A 22796-nucleotide genomic window follows, 5' to 3' on the forward strand; every position below is an offset into this window, starting at 1 on the left:
GGATCTGAGCCTTGATTTATTCATGGCAGAGTTTATATCATTGCACAGGCCTCATCGCAGACTGCATCCACTTTCATACCTGGTGCCACTGACTCTGTGCCCTGAAAATCATGGACAATCTCTGCTTGAACTTTGATGGCGTCTGAGTCCATGGCCTGGGGGTTGTGTCCATCATCATGCAGCTGTTACTGACTTGGTGGTAAAAAGGAGTCTGTAGTATTCTACTCCTCCATTTGCCTGTTTCGACTTGCTTCTGCCCTCTGCATCATGCCCTGGAAGGATACCTTCCACTGTCCCCCGAAACACAACACGACATTAACCTTCGACATCAACGAGTACCCAGTAAGCTCTTGTGGCCCTTCCTCAGTGCACTGCAAGTCATCGTCCCATGGCGGTGTGCCTGTGCTGGCCGCAGTACATCCCGGGCCACTAACTCTGTGCAGTTCAAGTCATGGACCCTGTCTGATTGACTACTGGATGGCCTCTGTGTCGATGGCCTGGGGCTCATCAACACCATGGGTCTGTGACCCAGCGCTGTCCGCTGCCTTCAGCCTCAACTGTGGTCCACCAGGGCTCACACATAAAATTGTGTCCTGACCTGCCCGGATGACGCATCACCGCAGGATGCACACACCACCACCACTAGGACCACCTCCAACCAGCAACTGCAAGAGTCGAAAGAGTCTTACAGCCAGACTCTCCGAGTTGCTCACACATGTCTTGAATGCCATCATCAGCTTGCTACTCTGCACAGCTCTTCAGGTGCCACCAACTCAGTGCACCACAACTCATGGTCCCTTTCCAATAGATCTTTCTTGATGTGGACAGCTCACACAACAATGTCACCTCAGGCAGTGGGGAAGACCAGGGACGATGCTGGGGAAGATGTGACCGGTGTGCGGAGGTGTGAAGACATGGACAATGGGAGGGCAGGAGGCAACAATGAGAAGGCATCAATGCAGACTCTAGGTGGTAGTCCAGCTACACACCAGGAGCTATGAATGAGGTATGTGCTGTGGACTTTGGACGCAACTATGTCACCTCAGGCAGTGGCGAAGACCTGGGATGACACTAGGGAAGATGTGGCAGGTGTAACACACCCTACTGCAGCTGCAGCAGAAATATCCCGACGGGAAACAATCTTGGACATTTTCTTCACCTGAGCCCCTACCTCTGTGCACTGCGACTCGCCAACCCTTTTAATTGAATATTGGGTGACCTCTGTACTTGCTCTGGCAACCAACATGATGCTTCGCAGTTGTTTGTGTTATGTTGGTGTTTCCTGTTTCCGCTTTAATGGTGAACACTGTTCAAGTTGTTGCCAGCACCAACCACTCCCTGAGGGCTGGCTCACACTCACCCCACACCCATCCAGCAAAGGCGTCACTGGTCAGGTGACCCTGGTAATAAAGAGTGGCTGGGCGCATGTGCCCGTAGCCAGTTCAAGTGACTATCAAAGTGTGTCTGTGTGCTCATTACGTATGCATGATGGCCCGGGCCCTACCACATTACATTGTGCTTTGCACAGCGGACTCAACCATGTCACCCCAGGCAATTGGTAAGACCTTGTACATGTAGCTCCTTCGTCCCCCCCTTGAAACGTAAGAGGAGTGGACTGGGCCGGCGTACACAAGTCCAGTGTAGGGGTGTGAACGATTGTCCTGGGGCTCTGGGCGTGGTTCAGTACTGGAAATGTGCCAATGTGTGTGGCTATGTCGCAGTGTGTGTGTCCCTTTGTGAGTGTAAGTGGTCCCTGATAGGGATTGGACACCCACGTATGTAATCGAGTTTGGCTGCCATGAGTCCGAGCCCCACCCGCATCTGTTTATCCAACTCCTTCTGGCAGTCTAACACCTGGCCAAGGAATGTGATGTGTGCTTCTGTGAGGTGCTGGGAGCCATCTGTGGTGGTGTGTGCTTCCTGCTGTGTGGTCTGTGCAGGGGGTGGTGTCTCCTGGATGCAGCTGGGCTGCCCTGCTCCTGGAGGTGGGTTGCCTAAGATGTCCATGAGCTGTTGTTGGGCGTCGGTATCAAAGATGTGGAGATCCTCTTCATCATCACTGATATGTTGTCTGGTCTGCTCTACAGGAGGTGTTGATTGTCCCTCTGCTATGTGAAGGGGAGATGCATTTTAACATTGTGTTGACATGTATGTTCATGTTTACCATGGGACTGCATGACAATGTACATTGTGACTGTTTGGGAGGAGATGAGTATTTGATGTAGGACAGTGGACATTTGAACTACATCATGGATGTGAGGTTTTACACGTACATTTTCATCTTACAGTTTCCTGCTATGCCAGTTGTGATTGACCAGTTTCCACGCACAGGTGGAACCAGTTGTGTCCTCTGTTCTGCAGTGAAAGTATTGCACTTCTTACCACATTGCCATCAATGTTGATGTGCTGTTGTTGCTATGTGTGTGTGCTGCATTGTGGGTGAGTCGCCCCTGCAGCTGTGATTCTGCTGCCCCTTATCCCTTTGCGGAGGTGTGCCTATGACTTCTGTGCTTTTACAGTGATGAGATGTTGCAGACTTGGCTGATTTGGACTCTTGGGAATGGTCTATCTGCAGATGTGTTGTTGCCGTCAGGGGTTGTGTGTGCACGTGGATGTGTCAGGGTGTGACCTGCTCCTTTCCGGATGTGTTCCAGAGTCAGCCACCTCAGTGTTGTGGCGTGCAGCATGTCGTGATTATTGGACTGCAGCCATGTTATTCATCATGCAGTGTCACTTACAATGTCAGTGTGACTCACGGACACGCAGATTTGCTGGTTTTCTCGCGTGTGCATGGGTTGGCTGTGGGATTCGTGCTGTATGGGGGGAGGCGTCTTTATGCCCATTGTGGACTTGGGCCTACTTGCCTTTTGTATGTGTTCTGCAGTGTGCCAAGGGGATCAGGGACATGCTCAAAAGTCATTGTGGGTGTGCAGTGTGCTCTACTTAATTGTGCATGTGTGCCATTGTGCCCATCTCCACCCTGTCCCCCAGTCCCTGTTCGGTACTCACCCTGGTGCTTTTGTGTCAGGTCATATCGGGCAGTGTCCAGACCCCCAAGTCCTGCCAACATCTCCCCACTGATGACTGTGGACACCATTACCTTCATCTCATCCAGCTCCTGATGTTCCGCTGGACTGCAACCTCCAGTCTGCATTGCTGCCTGATGGTTGTCAGCGAGTTTCTTCTTGGTTTTGCGCTTCGCATCATTCCAGCGCCTCTTGACCTCTCCAATTGTCCTCTTCCTCACTATGACTGCTTTCACCTTGTCCAGGATGGCCTGCCATATTGCATTTTAATTTGCCAATGGCATGTTAGAGGTGACAAACAGTTGTTGGTGGTATTCTATCACCTCCGTGATGATGAACCTGTTTTCCTGAGGACTGAACCTCGTCTTCCTCGTCTTCTTCTCCTTGCCCTTCCGTGATCCCGAGGTCCCAGGCAGGTCCCCCTGGTGGCTTGTGGGGTTCTGGTCGTCCTCTGTTCTTGCTTCGGCTTCCTCCATGGTGCTACGCAGTTTGAATTATTTTGTTTGTGTTTTTAGGTGTTTTTAAAGTGCATTTTCCCGCATGATGCGTGGGAATTGCAAGCCTGTCGCTGGTAATCGCTGAGTTTTGTAACGTGATTGGCCACATCACAACTTTTTTCACGTTCGTGTTTTGCATTTTTTCGGTGTTGCGTTCGTTCTAATGCGGTCATTTGGCGCGTTGTCGTGAGACTATCGCATGGTGCCGCCGTGTTGAGAATACAATGTTAACTCAGTGTTTTTTTCCCGCTATAGACTACGGTGTGCAAAGTTGCGTTAAGCAAATTTTGCGATAATTAACACACGTTCTTGAGAATATCCCCCATGATGTCTTTGTTTTATTCCATCCCATGACCAAAAGCCTGTCAGAGCATGATAAAGACCTACTGGACCTGCTTCTCATTGCAGCAGTGAAAATGGTCATCAAGAATTGGAAGGACACGACTAAGACCTTATACAAGGGCTGGTTCAACTGGGTGAAGTACCTCAGAGGTGCGGATAACATTGCGTTGCAGAACTCCCCCTGGTGACAAGCAACCAGGGGGATGTGGAAGTCACTAGATGCGTACTTAGACTCTTACGAACCCCGTTGAAGCCACTCTGGCTCCCTTCTCTCCTCCCCCTATGGGGAACGGTGCCAATCGGAGGTTAACACCACGGGCCGATGGGACATCGGGGGGGCTTGTTGGACTGCCCGTTACGACAACCTCTCCCGCCATAGGCCAACTAGTGGGGTGTCAGTTTTGCCACATGACTGAAATACCTATCAAACTCAGAGCCACAGAACCTCTCTCATATCATCCTCTCACCTCTTTCTTTTTTTGTTTCTCTCTCTCTATCAACATTTGCCTAATTTCCTGGCAAGTCAATATGAGAGGGATTTAGCTAAAACAGATACCTTACCGTAAAGTACTATTGTATATTGACTATTTTTGGCTAATCCCCTGACAGAATGCTATTGTATTTGTTTGTATAAAAAAACTAATAAAATACTTTGAAATAAAAAAATATATATATATATGGCATACTAAGAGATTTTCATGTAGAGTCCCCAAAGTCCAAATTCACCACTATGATTCTGGTTATAAATTATTCTGTGTTCAATGATAACACGTCAGTGCCTTAGTTTTTGTAATTGAACATTCAAACAATTCTTAGAAACAAACAACAGTTAGATATCCAGGTGTATTACCTTACTGTGACTTACATAATTCCACAGAAACATATCACTATCTCAAGTGATGCACTAAACAATAGTATGAATTTAAAACAAAATGGATTGTGATTACATTTTTTTGGTAACATATTCTAAGAGTTCACTGAAATGCAGATATATTTGAATGTCTTAATAATTCTAGATTAAATTATAACTTCCTATTGTGTGTTATCTGTTCAGCGCCAACTCCTGCACCCAGGCAAAGCTCTCCATCCAAGTCATCAGTATCTCATACGAGTGATCCCAATGCAGATGACATCTTTGAAGAAGGATTTGACAGCCCAAGTAAAAGCGAAGGACAAGATTTAGTAAGTATTGTGGCTTAAAAAGAAATTCTCTCATGGAAGAAAAGGACTTTGAAAAATATGTCAATTTAACTTTATTTTAAAAGAAACAGGAATTTTAATGCATATTTAAAAAGCATGCCAATGGCTGGAGTGTTGTTTATTCTATTATCAAAATTAACTATGAACTGATTTGTTGCAGTGTTTACTTGTTGAATTTTTGTGGACTGTTTAAGATGTTTATATAGTTTTTCTCACTTTGGGTTATCACATACATCATTAAACACAATTCAGAGCAAGTGCTGTTGTTGAGACCAAAAGGTATTGTCTTCTTGTGTTCTAGCCTGATGCATCTCAGGCCTCATGCAGCACCGATCCCTATGGTGAACCCACTGCCGATACTGTAAGCCCACAAGTCGATAGCTAGATAGCAAAGGTTGGGGTAGGTATCTGTCCTTTTATTCTCATACTCCTGAGATTTCCATCCACCATTGCTCACCACACTGTGTTTATCAGAGTCTGTTACATTTGTACTTGTGGTTCCTATATAATGTCACTCTCATTTGCAGTGGATGCATGACTTTCATTCACAACCCATGGAATACTCATGATATGCAGCTTTTTGCTGCAGTTGTCGCCATATTTTGTATTAAATTATTGAGTTTGGCATGTAAACACTTTGCATGATAATATTTGGAATGGTATGGTTTCTCGTGAACCATTGCATGTTATGGATATATTTTTCTGCTTATGTGCAATGGATTTAATACAAAAGTTGCAATTTGAAGAACAGCAAGTAATGTACTTGAGTCTAATTTTGGATTCATCTGTTGATTTCACCTTTCCACCTTGAAAGTGTGAATAGATGACACACTTTCTATGTCCTCTGCCATGATGATAAACATACTATGGATAATGGAGATGCCTTTTCTTGATTCATCCTTGAACATTACTGTTATATTTGAGATGGTGCTGCATAGGCTACTTAAAGTTTGCTACCTGAGATATCTCTTTGATAAAATAGTCAGGTCATTTGACATTATGGATACCCATACCTGTTGATAATCCATTAACATGGTACCAAGTCAATTTGACAGTATAAGCAATTAATGAAAAAGGCTCCATTAAAATCCACTGTAGGGAAATTCATATAATAAACCCTCTTTTGAAAATCCAGAATGCCCAAGTGGTTTGACATATCAAGCACCACAAACAAAATCCCTTGCTTTACAACTTTACGAATAGGATGACAACATCAAACACTAACAAGCATATCAAATATTAAGCACATAACACAGCGATGGAATTTGCCTAATTCTTTATTTTTACTTGTTTTCTGAATGGTCACACAATAGAACCCACAAGCTCTTCAGATAAACCCTAGATTGCTTATTAACCCCTTCGGTGCTCATGACGGAATGGTTCCGTCATGACCCACGGTTGAGCTGTGCTCATGACGGAACCATTCCGTCATGACCACGCCCGCGCAAGATTCCGTCAGCACAGCGGCGGAATCTGCGCAGCATCGAAGGGGTTAACTGAACATAAGAGATTTTGTTTAAGAAAATAGATATAGTTCTACAGTTCAGGCATACAATAAGAGAAAGCTGTTTAGGCCTTCAAAGAGCTGAACTACATTTGAAAACCTCACTCCAAAATTAAAGACGTCCAGCATTTTTATATGCAGCAGAATATTCTGTGAAGTTCAAATTCAGAATTCTGCTGCAGCCTCCTCCAAGTAAATAACATTAAAAAGACTGTCCATTACAAATCATGTTTTGAAGTTTTAATAATTTTCTATTGGTGCTCTGCCAGCTTATATGCTTATATCTTACCTTCCTATCCAGTGCCATTGCAAGAGGTGATTTAATTAATCTTTTGTTAATACTCAGTTTTTCTTGTTAAAGATTTATCAGTAAGCATTTTGAATTGACCATATTCTGACGAAAAAATGAATTCTAATTTATTAAAGATCCCATCTGTGACAGGATACCAGTCCCACTCTCACTTAACCCGCACATGTGATCATATGTAATAAGTCTGCTGGCCTTATTCTAAAAGGTGGGAAATAGCAGTTATCACTCAAATTGCTGTTAGCAAGACTTAAAGCGAGTGAGACTCAATCACAGAAGAAATAAAAACACCGGGTGGTCTTAAATAAAAATATCTAGGCAGGTTAAAGCAGGTCAGAACTCAATTCCTCACACTAACTATGACCCTAGTTACTAAAGTATCTTTAAATGGGAGGTCCACAATGAACTGTCTGACCCAGGCCCTAGTAAGTCGGCCATCAAAGCAGAAAAAAGGGAGTTTCAATTATTCTCATGTGCAGCATGCTTCATTGGCAGTCACCTTACAAATGGCCTGTCCCCAAGTCCAGTATTTTCCCTCTGAGGAGCAGATACTTATATAAGGGCAGAATAGTACCGCATGCCACCCATACCCTAGAGCATGAGCCTAGATGAGACCAAACAGATCAAGCCACTCTGAGGCATGGGAGAGTAGGTTAGTGTAGGGGATGCCTGGGGATCGATCCTGTGAAGACATTTCAGACTGCCACTCTAGATTCCCTGTTGACTAAGGCTTATGTTGCTCATCTTAGGTACAAATAAAAGGTTTTCTACCTGTAAGAAGCATTGTGTAGACCTGTGTATGAACAGTTGCCTTCAGGGGAACACATTTTTTTTAGATGAGTGTGGATTGAGGAGGATAACTGAGGATAACTAGACATGTTATGTTAATTTAGCTTATAGTGTGTGTATCAGGGCCAGCTTTAGGGCAGTGTGACTGGTGGGGCCTGATGCAGTGCGGAGGACACATTTTCTTATTCTCCTTATGTTACAGATTCTTATTCACAACAGCTCATTCATACACTCATTCATTGGTGGGGCCCATAACACCAACACTCTCGTCATTCAACCAAACTCACTCAAATCTGTACACAGGAGAACAAGGCGCTGGTCATATGGGTACCTTATTACCTATCAGGATTAAACTCTTATTGAATTATATATATACATACATATACATTTTATATACGTCTTCAGAATCCTGACTTAAACATCAAGGCACTCCACTGTTTGGTCGATGGACCAACTAGTTGGACTGGTTGATGGTGAATTAGAACCAACTAAGACACAATTAAAGCCTAGGAATCATTTGATATTTTCTGTAATTAATTTAAGAACCACAAACTCATTTCTTATTAACTAAAATTTTGTTTATCTTATTAAATAAACCCTTAATTTGTCATTCATTATATAACTCTCATTATTTGATCAGTAAATTTATTAAAGAAAATATGAACATTCAGAAATTTCTCTTAGACATAGATTTTCAAGACAAGTACACTAAATCATTTACCAATATAGAGAAGATGAAAGGCTCAAATCAAACGGGGAGTTATCAGCATTCTCAAATGAAGGCTCCCTCGAACGGACAGTCCAGTCCTCACCAAAGGTTCAAACCAGCGTACAAAATACAGTATACAGAGTAGATAGTTCAGAATTTCAGCAAAGTCCGAACATCAATCCGGAGCATGGACCAATTCCACACTCAGACTGATAGCATAGAATTTAGGAAACACAGAAGAATAACCCAAAGATGCATGCAGCCAGGACCGCAATTCAATGAATAAACCGAACAAACGCTGCGGCAACCAACCCTTCCAATTCCGCCGACCATGACGACAACGACGAACCCCCAATGATTGATGAGAGGGTTTTTTTTATCTTTTTTCTGTCTTACTTCATTTCAGATTAGGTCAGACCAAATGTTCTGATTGTACAGTTCGGGGTTATCAGTAGTTTGTTGAAATTTCCCCAGTGAAACTGGTTCTCCATAATGACTTTTCACAATGTTCTCAAATCGATATTTTCTGTTCCATTCCCATGCAGAGAAAAAGTATCTGTATCCTTTCCCAAGGTAAAAGGGTCCCACTAATATGTCCTCTCTTTGTCTCTTCCTTGACTTTCATTTGATCATCCCTTTGCTGGCGGTCAAGTCCTGACTGTCTACCTTGGCATGGAACATGGTGTCAGGAGTTCAGGTTACCTTGTGATTTCAAGAGCCATCTAGACATGCGCATGGTAGCATATGCTTCAGAGAACGCCATCTTGGGTACTGCGGCCTAGTAGGCCAGAATGCCAACTTAAGCAAAAATATACATAACAGTAATTAAAATATAGAAATTAAGATTCTAATGTTTAAACCCGCACTAATCCTATTACATATTAGTTTTTCCCTAGCTATAGCAACATTTAAAGTGATAATACTTACCATACAACATCTTTAAGGCACAAAAATCACAAAGCAACATGAAACATGCGATTTTACTATTTCACCACAATCTAAGGTTAGTTTTGCGTACGGTACTTAATTAATTAATTGTTCTGCCATAAAATTAGCAATTTAGTCCCACGTGTATTTTGTGTTTATCAAGGTGCAAAGGTTGATTAATAAATTTTCACTGCAAACATGTTATTGTAAATTAATTTTCAGAATGATTACGTGATTAATTTCATGCAAACTAAAATGTTGTTTTACCTGCTCTATCAGGGCCGCAATGAGCGCTGACCTGGGGATGGGGCACTGACCTCAAGGGGGGAGGACCGCTGTATTTAGTAATAACTTACAATTTAAAAACACCTTCAGCAGAGTTCCTCGTGCATCCAGTTTTCAAGCAGCATTAACAATGTCAAGATAACCCTTGTAATTAATGTTCCTGCTAGAGAGAGAGATCAGTTTTTGTCAACGGGCAGTTTTGACTCAGTTAATATGCCTGCTGCAAAGAACACGCACCGTGCAGATCACAGATCTGTATTGTATGTGGATAGCTGAGTGGATTGCTGGTTTTGTCAGAGATTGTTCTATTACCGCAATTCATAAAATACAACCCTAATATAGAACAGTGACTGTTATGAACTGTCATCAAAGAGCTGTATAACTGCATAAAATAGGTTAGGACGTTCTGTTTTCCCCCCAGTCTTTCATTATATATTCCTAATGTTGCTGTCAAGTGTTTGTTTGGGTAGATATACATTTTTATTAGTAAAGTCAGCCTTTACCAGGTGGTCATTCAGTGATTCATTTGTGAAAAAATAAGTGCTGGGGCTTCCATATGGAGGCAGCTTGCACCAGCCCATTGCTTCAATTAGTGTCGCCTATAACAGAATCAACTACTAACCATGAAACCCTACAAGTGGGGAGAGGATGTGGAGTAACGGCCAGAGCTGCTGACTTTGGAGCTGGGGAACCAGTTTTGAGCTTCGGCGTACGCTCAATATCCTGTGATTCTGAGAAAAGAAAATCACTTAATCTCCCTGTGCCTACCAAAAATGTATTTGTCCTTATCTCGTGCTAATGAAAAGCACTCCAATACCTTTGGGTCAGGGTTGCGCTTTAAGCACTGGTGTTGATGATTAAATGCTGGTACTGAGCACTGGAAACCACTGGCTCAAATTAAGCATGGTCATATGGGTGGGAGTTGCCAAAAATGATTGAAGCTGGTCTTGACACAAATCACCCTCGGAGGAGTATCTCAGTGCACAGAAAGATTGCAGGCAGAGGAAGCAACCAATCAAAACATTGTGTCTTGAGCAGTTGCCTGAATTTCCGGTGGTCAGAGCTTGTGTGCATGCTTATGTGCATGTGGTAAGGTAGCCTGTTCCAATACAGTGGGGCTAAGTAGGAAAAAGACCAACTTCTAGTTCTATTTTTTTTGATACAACGATCAAAGCTTTATCACTAAATCTAAGGTGCCTAGCTGGACAGTAAAGTTTTAGCTTTTAAATAAGGTAGCTGGGGCCTTTGCCCACCAATGCCTTGTGAGTAAGACAACACATTTTAAAAGTAGTTATTTTCTTGGCAGGCAGCCATTGTAGAGATCTGAGTAAAGGTGTGGAAGCAGAGCCAGATGGAAGGTTGCGAATGAGACGGGCTGTGAGTAACACGTTGCCGTAATCCAGTCTGCTCATTATGAGTGCTTGTACCAGAGCCTTCCTACCTGACAGCTGAAGTAAAAGAAGAGCTTTCCTCAGCAGACACATGGTATGGTAACAGGTACCCGTAGTGGCAAGGACCTGCCCTTTTATGGTCAATGCTTGTTCCAAACGAATGCCCAAGTTCTTCACAACCTGTTTGGGTGTCGGAGCAGAACCTAGTTTGCGGGGCCACCGGTCCGGGGACCAGAGTTATTGGGCTTTCCTGAACAGCATGAGTTCAGTTTTTCTGCATTCAACTGAAGGTAATTGCTGCTCATCCAGGTAGTGATTGCAGTCATCCCATCTAAGAACCGTTTTTTTACTTTTGCCGGATCTTTGTCAAAAGAGATGACTAACTGCATGTCATCAGCATAGGACTGCAGTTCAAAACCAAAGGGTTTAACGACTTTGGTCAGGGGGAGCAACATAAATGTTGAACAGTGTGGGGTTCAGACATAAGCCCTGTGGGACTCCCTTGTCAATTAACATGGTACGTGATTTCTAGTTGTCCAGAGAGATGAAAACTATCATTGTAGAACCATCAGGGGTAGGTTGAGTCAGATTCTGAATGCAGAAATGTAGATGAGTCACATCCACTGCCGTGCCAATCAAGGGGCTCTGACATGTACCCATGATGATTCTACAATGACGCAGTTTTTCATTCTTGACTAGAATCCAACCCCTGGTGGATTGACCAATCGAAGCACCCATCAGATCTTTGATGGTTACTACTACTTGCTGTCCTACCTAGTCCTGAAGAAGACCCGACGTGACTTCAACTGAATCAGGCTCTTTCTTCGGTCGAAACATCGAGATGCCTGCACAATCTCTCCCCATTTTCAACACTCATTTTAATAGCAGAACAAAGTATGGATTGGAGATTCAATTAAATAGGGATTGATGTCTACTGAATGAACATTTTATATACATTTTGTACAGCACTGTATATATTTTATTCACCCAAAGCACTTTGTCACTTTTAGATCACCTTATCACTGATTAGTTTGTTTGCGCCACCCTTTTTTAAAAAACAAAATTGTTGTTTTTTGTGACAGCCTGACTAAGATATAATCCTAATTGTATACCAGAAAAATGAACTAATAAATACAATTGATATTGATTACCTCAGTGTAGGTGTGTTTACCTTTTTTCTTTTTACTTATAAATGCTGCTAAAGTAATTATCTAACTACTGACAGAACCCACCTTACCTTTTATTTCAGACACCCAGGTTCTTAGGGTCACTGGGTAACCTCATTATACTTAATGCAATCCTGGGGGGGCGGCATATATCAAGTGGAGAGCCTTATTTGGCTGATTCCAACACTCTGTGAATGCTCTTAGGCGAGAAACCCTTAAACTTTCCCAAACTGTGAACCCACTCACGGAAGGGAGGGTTTGCAATTGAATCCACATCTGTCAGATTGGAGGGGTCAGGGAAGTTGTGATAGATTGCACTGATTTTGTCTTTGAAATAATCACAGAGGGGCATATTATCAAGGACAGATTTAAAATTATTGCCGGTTTAGCGGCAAAAAACTGCCGCTAAAGCGGTGATAATCGGCTTGATAATATGCCCTGGAGAATTCCCATAGAAGCCCATGTTCTCACCGGAACCTGGGCTTCTATATGAATTCACAAGGGCATATTATCAAGGCCATTGTCGCCGCTTTAGCGGCAGTTTTCTGCTGCTAAAGCGGCGATAATTTTTAACGCCGTTCTTGATAATATACCCCATAGTTCTTGTGAAGCCTTTATATCTTGGGAGCAGGAGCGAGGATTTATACAAGTGGTGAGTGCTTTAAATAGCTGCTTCGAAGAGTTGCCGTCCTGATCAATTTGGTTGGAAATATATGTTTTCCCGGCAACTTTAATGTTTCAGTTATAGCTGGTGGGAGCCTATCTGTAGGCCTGTTTATCAGAGGCAATATATGTCTTGCACCAACGTCTCTCTAGTTTTTTACATAAGGCCTTCTCTTGGTGTTGGACGGGGGTATACCAGGGTGCATGGAAACTATGCTTGGTTATAACACCAAATTTGAGAGGGCAATGCCATCAAATGTGGTGTTTAATGCTTCATGATACTCCACTAGTGCTGAGTTGACTCCCAAGTCCTTAGTGGTCATTGTAAACACAAACCCTGTAGAAAAGGAGTCAGGAGTGACTTTCTGCCATGGATGCTTTTTTTACTGTAGTTAATTTCCATAACTCTTTGGTCTTGGGAATCAAGACAATGATCAAAGAATGATCTGTCCATACCAAAGATGGGGGGATTGACAGGTCAGGGTTTCGGAGTTAGTGAACAGTAAGTCAAGCATATGTCCTGCAGTATGTGTTGGACCCTTGAATTTGTTGTGCATACCAAGTGTTTGTAAATCAGCAAGAAGTTGAGAAATGTCTGAATCAAATGGGTCCTCACCATGATAATTAAAATCACCTAATAGAAGAAACTTCTGAGATGTCAATACATGGGATGCAATATATTCCGTGAGACGATGCCTAAAGTATTTCTTAGGGCCTGGAGGGCGATAGACTAAAGCACCTTTCCAGCAGTCCTTGGGAGAGTGTTTAAGTTTTAAGAAACATATTTCCACCCAACAGTAATGGGGGTATCTATAAGAGAGACTTTGACTGGGTTCCCAAACAAGATGGCTGTGCCGCCACCCATCCTGCCTAATCTCTTGCATCAAAGTATGTGATTGTTGTCTGGCAGTCCCAACGTAATAGCTGGTAAAGTGGTGGCACTCAGACAGGTTTCAGTTAGGAACCCGATCTTGGGCGAGGAAGATGAGAACAAATCCCTCTTTCCATTGCGTGCTTTGGCAGAGATCTGGTATTTCAAATAAAGCAGTTAAGACTATTAATTACAAGGGGGGATTCAGAATGCTGGTATGTTCTGTGAGTAATCATGAGGGAATATGCTGAAGTGGGAGTAGCCTCACTAGACAGGATGAGAGAGCACTGGGCCTTGCAGTTGTGACAGGCTGCTGGTCCTTCTAAATGGTGAGGGAAATAACAAAGTGCACTATGATATTTTGGGAGAGGAGGCCCTGAATAAATTCTTGAGGCTGTGCAGAGTATCTGAGGAATAAGATAGTCAAGCTGAATGACTAACCTCTGGGGAAAACGGCTAGGGATCATGGCTCCTTGCGACGGTTGGGTGCTGACGGGTGCAGGCGGACTTGCCTTTGGTGCGCCAGAGATACGACCACTGCGTGCATCAACTGCGCACCCTCGTCAGCATCCTCCTTTTATGTGTCCCAAATTAAACAAGACAGCTGACCGTCAAGATGGCTGGTGGAAGTCATGCCACCAATGGCAACCAGGAAGTGAGGGAATCTGAGAGCCTTCTCCACAACAATTGGTCATAGGAGACTGTGGCAGAACAGAAGTCAGACTGAAAATCAAAAATCCTCCAGGTAGCAAAATTAAAACACAATCAAAAGCATAACAGAAAGTACATTTTAAAATAAGCACTCTGCTGGATGCTATTACGGCTTGCCTGCAACAATCAGATTAGCAATACACATTTATCTAGTCACTCACAGTGAAGTTTGACAATTCTTTAGATGTCATTAAACTTACTGAGTTCCATAAAAGTGAGATGTTCTGAAAGGACTGCTTAATAAACTACAGCCTCTTCAATGTCTGTTTATGACGTCTTGCTAAAGTCTTGCTCTCATACACTTTATGGCTCTTCCTTGGAAAAAGGGCACAATGCAACTCACTTACATTGGTGAGCTAATCTGAGAATCAGATCTACAAGTCGTAAAATTATTTTGGTCAATAGGCAAAACAGTCTTCCCTTAGTATTCTCTTTTATGCAGAATCATAGTAAATCAGGCCAAGGTTCAAGGTCTCTCTCAACAAATTCTAGTTAACAGAGTCAGGTCTTTAAAATTAAACACACACTAGTGCACTAGTGGATCCACTTTCTATCCAGATTTTGTATATTCAATTACAGTGTTCAGGTTCTCTTACAAAGAGGTAAGGTCCTGTACCCTTGTCATCCAAAATTGAAGTATTTGAACTCTCAAACATCTGAAATGGAAACTCACTGCCTTTCTAGAGTTTTTTCAGTGAGTGTAACTACACTCAGGTCAACTTGAGATCTTGTGGGAACTAGTCAAATTCAAGATGACTACCACAGAAAATTTGGCCAACCTTTGCCAGGTGCTTCGTGCCTGGCTCGAAATTTGTTAGGTTACATCCACTGCCTCTTAAATGTCTCCTGGGCACTTTCCAGCCCCAGTCACCATCTGCTGCCTCTTGACTCCTCTAAAGCAAGTTCCTTGAAGTGCCAGCCTATTGCTCCTAACAGCCTCTGAATCAGGACCTCCTATTTTAAGTAAAACAAGCATTGATGCCACAACTCCCACAAAGATGATCCAAAAGCAAGATGACTCTGAAAGACGTAGCCCCAGTTTTTGTTCCTCAGTAAACTTGCTGGAAGTTCCTAGATTTGTTGGTCATAGACTTTCTACCTTAGCTCATTTGTTGTGGAATTTTTTTCAGCCTTATATTTGATATATACCCGATCTAGTCTCCCTCATTGAAGGCTTGGTTGTTTAAACAAGCCTTTCTTTGTTAAGTCTAACATCAGGATGTGCAGTCGTTTTATGCCTCCTATCCTTGAGCTCCCCCATATCGAATGTTTTTATCAGACTGTATGTTGATTGTTTCTAACAATTGGTATTAATCTCTCTTTCTCTATTTTTGAAAATTATTATAGTTTTGTAGCTTTGACTGGTGTTTATAAAAAAACAATGTTTTTTATTGCTTGTAGGAAGAAAGATCTTGGAGCCTAAATTGTTCTAATAACATTTTGAAAAATCCAATTCTCAAATAGTAATATTTTTGTACAAATATTTGATCCAAAACATTTCTGTAAAATTATATCTGGGCAACAGTATTCCGGGACCATATTCCACTAGGGTGCATGGCCTGCCTGGAATGCACTTATTGCCTGTCCTATCTCCACCATGGTCTATGTGATACTGGATTTAGTTCTGCCTTCTACAATATGTGCTGCAGCCACATGTGACTCGTGTCCACATCCTAGCCACATGCCTCAATATCAGTACCTGAATCATCCATGAGTACGCACTGTTGCCTCCTCCCTGAACACCTCCTCCTCTGCTTGTTGCATGCTTCTTTCTTTCCTTTAGTTGTGTGATAGCCACAACAGCTATAGAGATGGTGGCAAGTTCTGATGGTGGGGCCCTCAAGTGGCAGATGCTTTAGATAGAATGGTAATGTGAATGAAATCAAATGAAATGAAAGTGAGACTTATAGAGCTCTATAATACCCTGGATTGCAGATGGGATACTGGGGATGGATACCACAATGTCCCTGGTGAAGGATGATCCTGCAGTGCAAAGTGGGTCTGGGATGTGTGTCACTGGTTGTGGCAGGTATTGCACTCCTGATGGCATATATTCCCAGTAGAAAGTGTGGTTGCAGCTGGGATGGCAGAAGTGTTGATGGTGGCAGAGAATGAGTGATGGCCTGCACAATAGTCATCTAATGGGGGATGATGGTTGACTCGGTGATGATTGCTTGCCATCATCTATCATCTTCACAGTACCAGCTGGAAGGACAGCAAGGGTACATTTGATCAATTATATGATAATTGCAACTTTGGTTGCTTAACAACATTGAGATGATGTTATGAATGATGACTCACTGTAGACATAAAAACTAATTTATGAAATCTTGACTTTAACATCTTGACTAAGTTATTTCAGTAGTTAATAACTTTAGCGCATGTTGATTATAGATAATAATCATTCACCAAAATGTACAGTGTCCCTGCACTCTTTGACATTCCCTTGTGCAAATCTCTAAATGTCCGAAGATGTAAATATTTAAAAGATTATTCCACTTGACCTGAAAATATATCAATAAAGTCCATCACCAAAGCATTCTAACACAAAAAAGAAAATGTGACAACTATTGGCATACTAGTTACTGATAAATACTATGACACTTAGGTTACATCATTGTATAATCAAGCAAAGATCTCAGGAAAAAGTGTATGAGAATAGCATCTCAGCATGATTGGTTCATCCCCACAGGGCAAAAGGATTGATGGGCAACTAAGGATGTGTGCAGAAGGACATGAAATAAGTGCAAATAATGCAGAAGGGTCAGACTCAAATAAGTATAGCAAAGTTCCCTTGGTGTTCCTCATTCCCTGTTCCTCACTGGGTGAAGCAAAGGTTTGTAGACTTTCCCTTTCATGTGAGAAGCCTCCACAGTGTCAGTGTGAGCCAGTCTGAAGCCACATGCAGCCCCTTTAGTCGCCACCCTAATACCATGAGAGGAAGAAAATGCAATCATTGTGAGCCTTAAGTAAAATAAGCTTGGGTTACTGGGAAATTAGTTTGAATTCATATTTATATCTCGCATATAGACGATTCTAGACTTCCCACAATCTCATTTTAGTGGACAGCAAAGCTTGCAATTGTTTTTAAAGTTCTTAAAGGTAGCTTTACTCTTTCCATTGTGCAGCTATTTCTAATGGCTCTGGTAAGTAATAACTCTATATTTCTGCTGCAAAAACCGATGTGGTCTCTGCTCATAAGTGATCACTGTAGTAAAGCAAGTTGTAGTGTGTGCTGCCTTAAACTGTTGTTGATTGTTCTTATGTTTTCCTTAGGAAATAGAATCTCTCTACGCCCAGATCAACAGACCTAAGAATTAGCATTTTATGGGGCCAAGGTGCTCTTCAAGACTAGTTGGACAGCGTACAATGTGGCAGGTCGATGGTTCTTCTCATGGCTGAATTTCAGTTGATCCATCAACATTTACTGAAAAAGGATGTCTACTGAATGGGCTCAGTGAATACGTTGAATACATTTGTCAATGAACTGCAAGCTAGGGGGGCACAAAGAGGCCCCCGTTTTCATTTTCAAAGCGCTCTAGTTCTCAAAAATTGATTTAATGACAGAGACAACAGTGGTTAATCATTCGTCAAATTCATTCTGTTTTTCAGCTTATGAACTTCGCAATTCACAAGTTTTTATTATTGCGTCCTACACCTATCACAATTTTTATTTCAAACACAGGAATCCATATGTAGCCCATGTACCACTGTGCTGTGGATGTGACAACAAATGTCTACACTTTGACGCTTGGCGAGGGGTTCATCATAATGCTACACCAAACCCAACCACTTTGTATTGGTACATTTGAAAAACTTATGGACATACTATTTTTAATGTATGTTGCATATCACATTTTTTATACTGGAGGCAGAAGCTCACGAGAATCAATACTTCATTGGACACAGTTGTTAACCTAGATGAAATAGAGGCTGTGATCACATTATTTACATACTTTGAAGGTTTGCCCAATGGACCTTGAGAGACAGTGCATCCTGACCACAAAATGCTTCTTGCTGGGTAGAAATCGAGCGGTGGGAGAAAATGGACATCGAAACCCATTGATAAGGTGGAAAATATTCTGTTATTCCTCATTTGGAAAAAGAACTGAGCTCTGACTGGAAGCAAATGAAGATTTGTTTTTTCATTCTCTGATATCTTGCTGCTGTGATGCTATGCAGACAAGTCTTTTGTGCCATTTTTGAAGAGAATAATTATTTGCCAAATAATTCTGGGATAATTCTGGTTTATGGATTTGAAAGACACAGACTTTGTCATGTGACAAGAGTGGCATGATTTTTTGCTATAACATACTGATTATGTGCTCAAACTGCTCATCTCTCTTTTGTACATTAGAAAATTCAAATTGGAATTTTATTTTATAACTTGAAAAAAGACTTAATGTTAAACTCTTTAAATGTTTAAGGGAAATGGCTTTAAGGAGTTCACATAAAATTGCCAGATTTTTGTAAATATAAATGTTATTATTATAATTGTTTTAATAACACCATAACACTGTAGAGGGAGTAGCGAATTGCAGTGCTGGAACGGTAGGGCAACCCCTGTTTGAATAGTTCACCCCACGGTTGTCACCTGTTTCTAACAACAACGATGCATCTGCCAACAATAACTGGCTTGTCAGAATCTAATCACATCATGATTTAGTGAGTTCTGTACACACATCTACAGAAGAAACGAGCACCCATTGATGAAAATGTGAGTTTCATTTTGATCTGGAAAGAGTGTCAGCAACACAATGCCTTATCTACAAGTGGGAATCATTTAAATACCGAAACATAGGATGTACAAATTAAAATATCGTTTTCTATATCTCTGAAATAGGAATGCAGAATTTGTATCCATTTTTTTCATGACATATGTAGATGTAGGTGCCCTCCAGAAAATCTATACAGCTATAAACTCTTTCCCTATTTTCCTATGCAGTTACATCACATTATATTTTATGTGGTAATTCCTAAGCAACACATCTAATTAAATCAATAATGAAATTGGTTTTAAGAAGACTTATATGCAGATTTAGTTTACAACATGAAGGTTATTGTTGGAACAAAGCTTGAAGTTTCAAGCATTTGGTTTTATTAAGAAGTATTCAACATAAATGTCTACCATCATAGAGGAATGTGAAGCAGTCAATGCCATGGGTCTCATTTGAGTTTGGAGGGAACTGAAAGCTCTCCCAATTCTGGAGTAAATTCTTACCATGGAGTCAAATCCACTAGCGGAATTTCCTCCACAGTCTAACCTCCATGGTGGATGATATTCTGCCAGTGGATTCAACTCCGTCTTTACATTTTCAACCAGAAAATGGAGGATTTCAATTCCCTTTAAAATACAAGTGGGATGCTAAACATCTTATTCACAAACTGCATGTTATAGTACATTTTATAATACTATAGTAGTACTACAAAACTTACTACAAAGTGCTATTCACAAACTGCACATTTGTAGTATTTTGAAGTTTTGAGTACGTTTACTACTTTTTAGTATTCTCAAACTGAACTTTTGTAGTAGCTTACACTTTTATAATAAGACCATAACTGAATTATTTTCTATGGGATTGTGTTGCAGTACTAGTGCTGGACCATATCGACAAACTACAAGAGTGTAAGTTACTACAAAAGTGCAAGTTACTACAAATGTGTAGTTTGTGAATAGTAAAAAGTAGTAAACCTACTCAAAGGTGTAAACTTACTTAAAAGTGTAAGTTATGTTTGTGAATCAGGCCCTGTGCCTTCAAGGTAATGGTCCTATAACTTGTTTTAAAAACCAAACCACTACGTTGAGTCCACTTCATCTCATTTTTGTTTTAATTAATGATTAGCTGCTTGTGTGCCGAAAACATGATACAAAGGAATGACCTGACTACTTTCATTCTGACCACTATTTAAGAAGGGACAATATGCACATCACTGCAAAATCCCTATATATCTGTTGGTGAGATACAAAATTCTCACCATTGCAGGCTGTTTATATTTTCGTGTGTTTTTTCCTACCCAATGCTTATTCAAAACAGGGCTTATCTGTCATATTCCTGAATGTGACCAGGCCTTGGAAGGGTCTGTGCTCAAGTGTTTGAGGGAAGGTTTTATGAGTTTGTAATGTTTATTACTTAGTATATGCTGGTAAATGCAACAGGTTCCTGAAAAATGTAGTTGACCAGAATGGCAGGTACTTATTTCATTATATATATTTTTTGTTATTGGCTATTTCATAAAGTGAGCGTTAATCAAGACACATACAACTGAACATCAGTCAAAGGAATGGTATTTAAAACAATCCTAAAGCTTCATGGCAATTATCAATGAGGTTTATCTTTTAACGTTTGATTTTAAAAATCTTGAATAACTAATTGTAAAACCTCAAGGTGCCAAAAGGTTATGGTCCTAGTCAAAATCTGGATATAAAAGATTTTTGAACCTATTCAACTCATAATCCTTCATACTCTCTTATGACAAACCGTAGACGTTTAACTTTTTTCCCCAGGATTTTTACAACCATCTGTGTTTGCATTGTTACCAGTCATTTTCTTTTTTTCATACGTCCAAAAGCATATTTTGAGAGATATTATCATGCTATATTTGACAAGCATCATCATCTGTTATACTGCAAACCTTCTTGGTAAAATTCTGTTTACCTTTGCGTCACAACTATTCTGATTACCCTTTTTAGACACATATTTTTTTAATAAGGGAAAGAAAGAGAAGACTGTTGCGTGCATTTCTAAACCTATTTTAAATTTACCTCAGATGACAGTTTGTTGAAAATAGGTGGTAAAATTATTTTTAACTTTATGTGTAACACATCCAACAAAACAACAATTTTTTGAAATTTTCCATTAATTTCTGTAACACACCGTGTAATACTGTTAAAAATAAAAAATAAAAATTGTATAATGCTATTTCTTTATTAACAGACTAGGATAAAATGTGTCTAGGCATATCAATAACTCACAAATCTGCTTGACTTGCTAAGAAAAAACATTAAGTGCCAAGACCCAAAGGTTTTATTATCAGCTAGCCATTAGAGGATGTACGATGGAACAATGGCCTTTACCAAGCATGCCTTTTTCTGTGCATCATTTAGCACTTGATGCAGTTACCATGGAGATCTTTACCACATATATGCCTTTGCCACACATGCCTTTACAATGAATTGGTAAGTATATATCAGGTAAGTGTAACCCAACAAAGCCGCCGCTCTCAACACAGCACGGCCTGGCTCGTGAGGACGGACTTGCATGCACATCTCAATCCTCCACACAGGGACACCACGCACACACGGGCTGGATAATCAATAATTCTTTATTTCATTAAATTCATTCAATTATAGCAACTGAAAAACTGACATATGTGTTTCGACCTCCTGGCCTTTGTCAATGTCAGTGAACGTGATTACAAGTCGACCTTTTATCATACTGTGATTTTATTGGGCAGCTCTTGTGAATAAGAAATGGAAAACGGACTGCATTACATCTTTCACTTGCAAGAAAAAAACATCGGTGTCGGCCATTGTAAAATATCTTTTTTTCACAATTAATTCAAATGAGGTACTGTGGTCCCGATCTGTCGAACTTATATAAAACATATCAATTATCTATGTGAACTTATAAATTAATAATATTTACAGTATATACTGTTTACATTAATTTTTCCACGAGGCTATCTATCACGAGGACCTGGTGTTGGAGTTTCAAATCCCGCCCTGAAAGGGCTTGCTCTCTTCCACATGTACAACAATTCTACCACAGTGTCATTGTTTCGTCCAAGGGAAGCCTACTTGAAAAAGCATCCATCTATGTTGATTAGTTTCTATTTCCACATGTCAAGGACCTAAGCTTATATATTCAAGATACTACAGATTTCATTTGGATGATACAAAATATACAATGACAGGACAATTTTATCCTCATTATACTTGTTTGTTCACCTGCATAGTTTGTACACCTGCATAGCACATAAAGACAGATTACTGGCACTTGAGTTGTTTCTAAAAGAAGAGAACATTGAAATATCAAGAACACAATATCATGTTACTTCTACTTGTCTCCTTCTGCCTTAACTTTAAAAAAACATTATTATCTGGGCAGCTATATTTACAAACACAGGGGACCGACATCGGCCCCCAGTTATGCAATTCTTTTTGTGGGTGGAAGAAGCACCTTTTTGGAGGACATACTTGAGTTGGAACCTCCATTACTCTCTCCATAGGGATTTTTTATTCAACAAATTCCACCTGTTGCTCTAAGCCACTGTTGATAAGTTAATTTTCTACACAGCCTCAAACCAGAGTCTACAGGCTGGTTGGCTGGCTCTACTTGTAAGTTAATTACAGAAAACTGAAAGTAGAAGCATTGGAAGACAGTTGAGAAAAAACTTTTAACCATGAT

The 22796-nt window shown here is 40.9% G+C and overlaps 1 protein-coding gene across 4 annotated transcripts in view; it reads left to right on the forward strand.

The window, feature by feature from the left end:
* The window catches only part of DAB1 (DAB adaptor protein 1), a 3595579-nt gene extending 3574279 nt beyond the window's left edge, over positions 1-21300 (forward strand). For 2 of the 4 annotated variants that reach the window (XM_085602501.1, XM_085602500.1), the window contains 3 exons: positions 4920-5047; positions 5367-5465; positions 17665-21300. In XM_085602501.1, the coding sequence (XP_085458627.1) occupies positions 4920-5047; positions 5367-5450 (212 nt within the window). In that variant the 3' untranslated portion in view covers positions 5451-5465; positions 17665-21300. The remainder of the gene's footprint in view (positions 1-4919; positions 5048-5366; positions 5466-17664) is intronic. The other 2 variants (XM_085602502.1, XM_085602503.1) reach the window with 1 other exon arrangement.
* The last annotated feature ends 1496 nt before the right edge of the window (positions 21301-22796 follow it).

Source organism: Triturus cristatus, chromosome 4_2, assembly GCF_964204655.1.
Source record: "Triturus cristatus chromosome 4_2, aTriCri1.1, whole genome shotgun sequence".
In the NCBI taxonomy this organism is placed as follows: domain Eukaryota; kingdom Metazoa; phylum Chordata; class Amphibia; order Caudata; family Salamandridae; genus Triturus; species Triturus cristatus.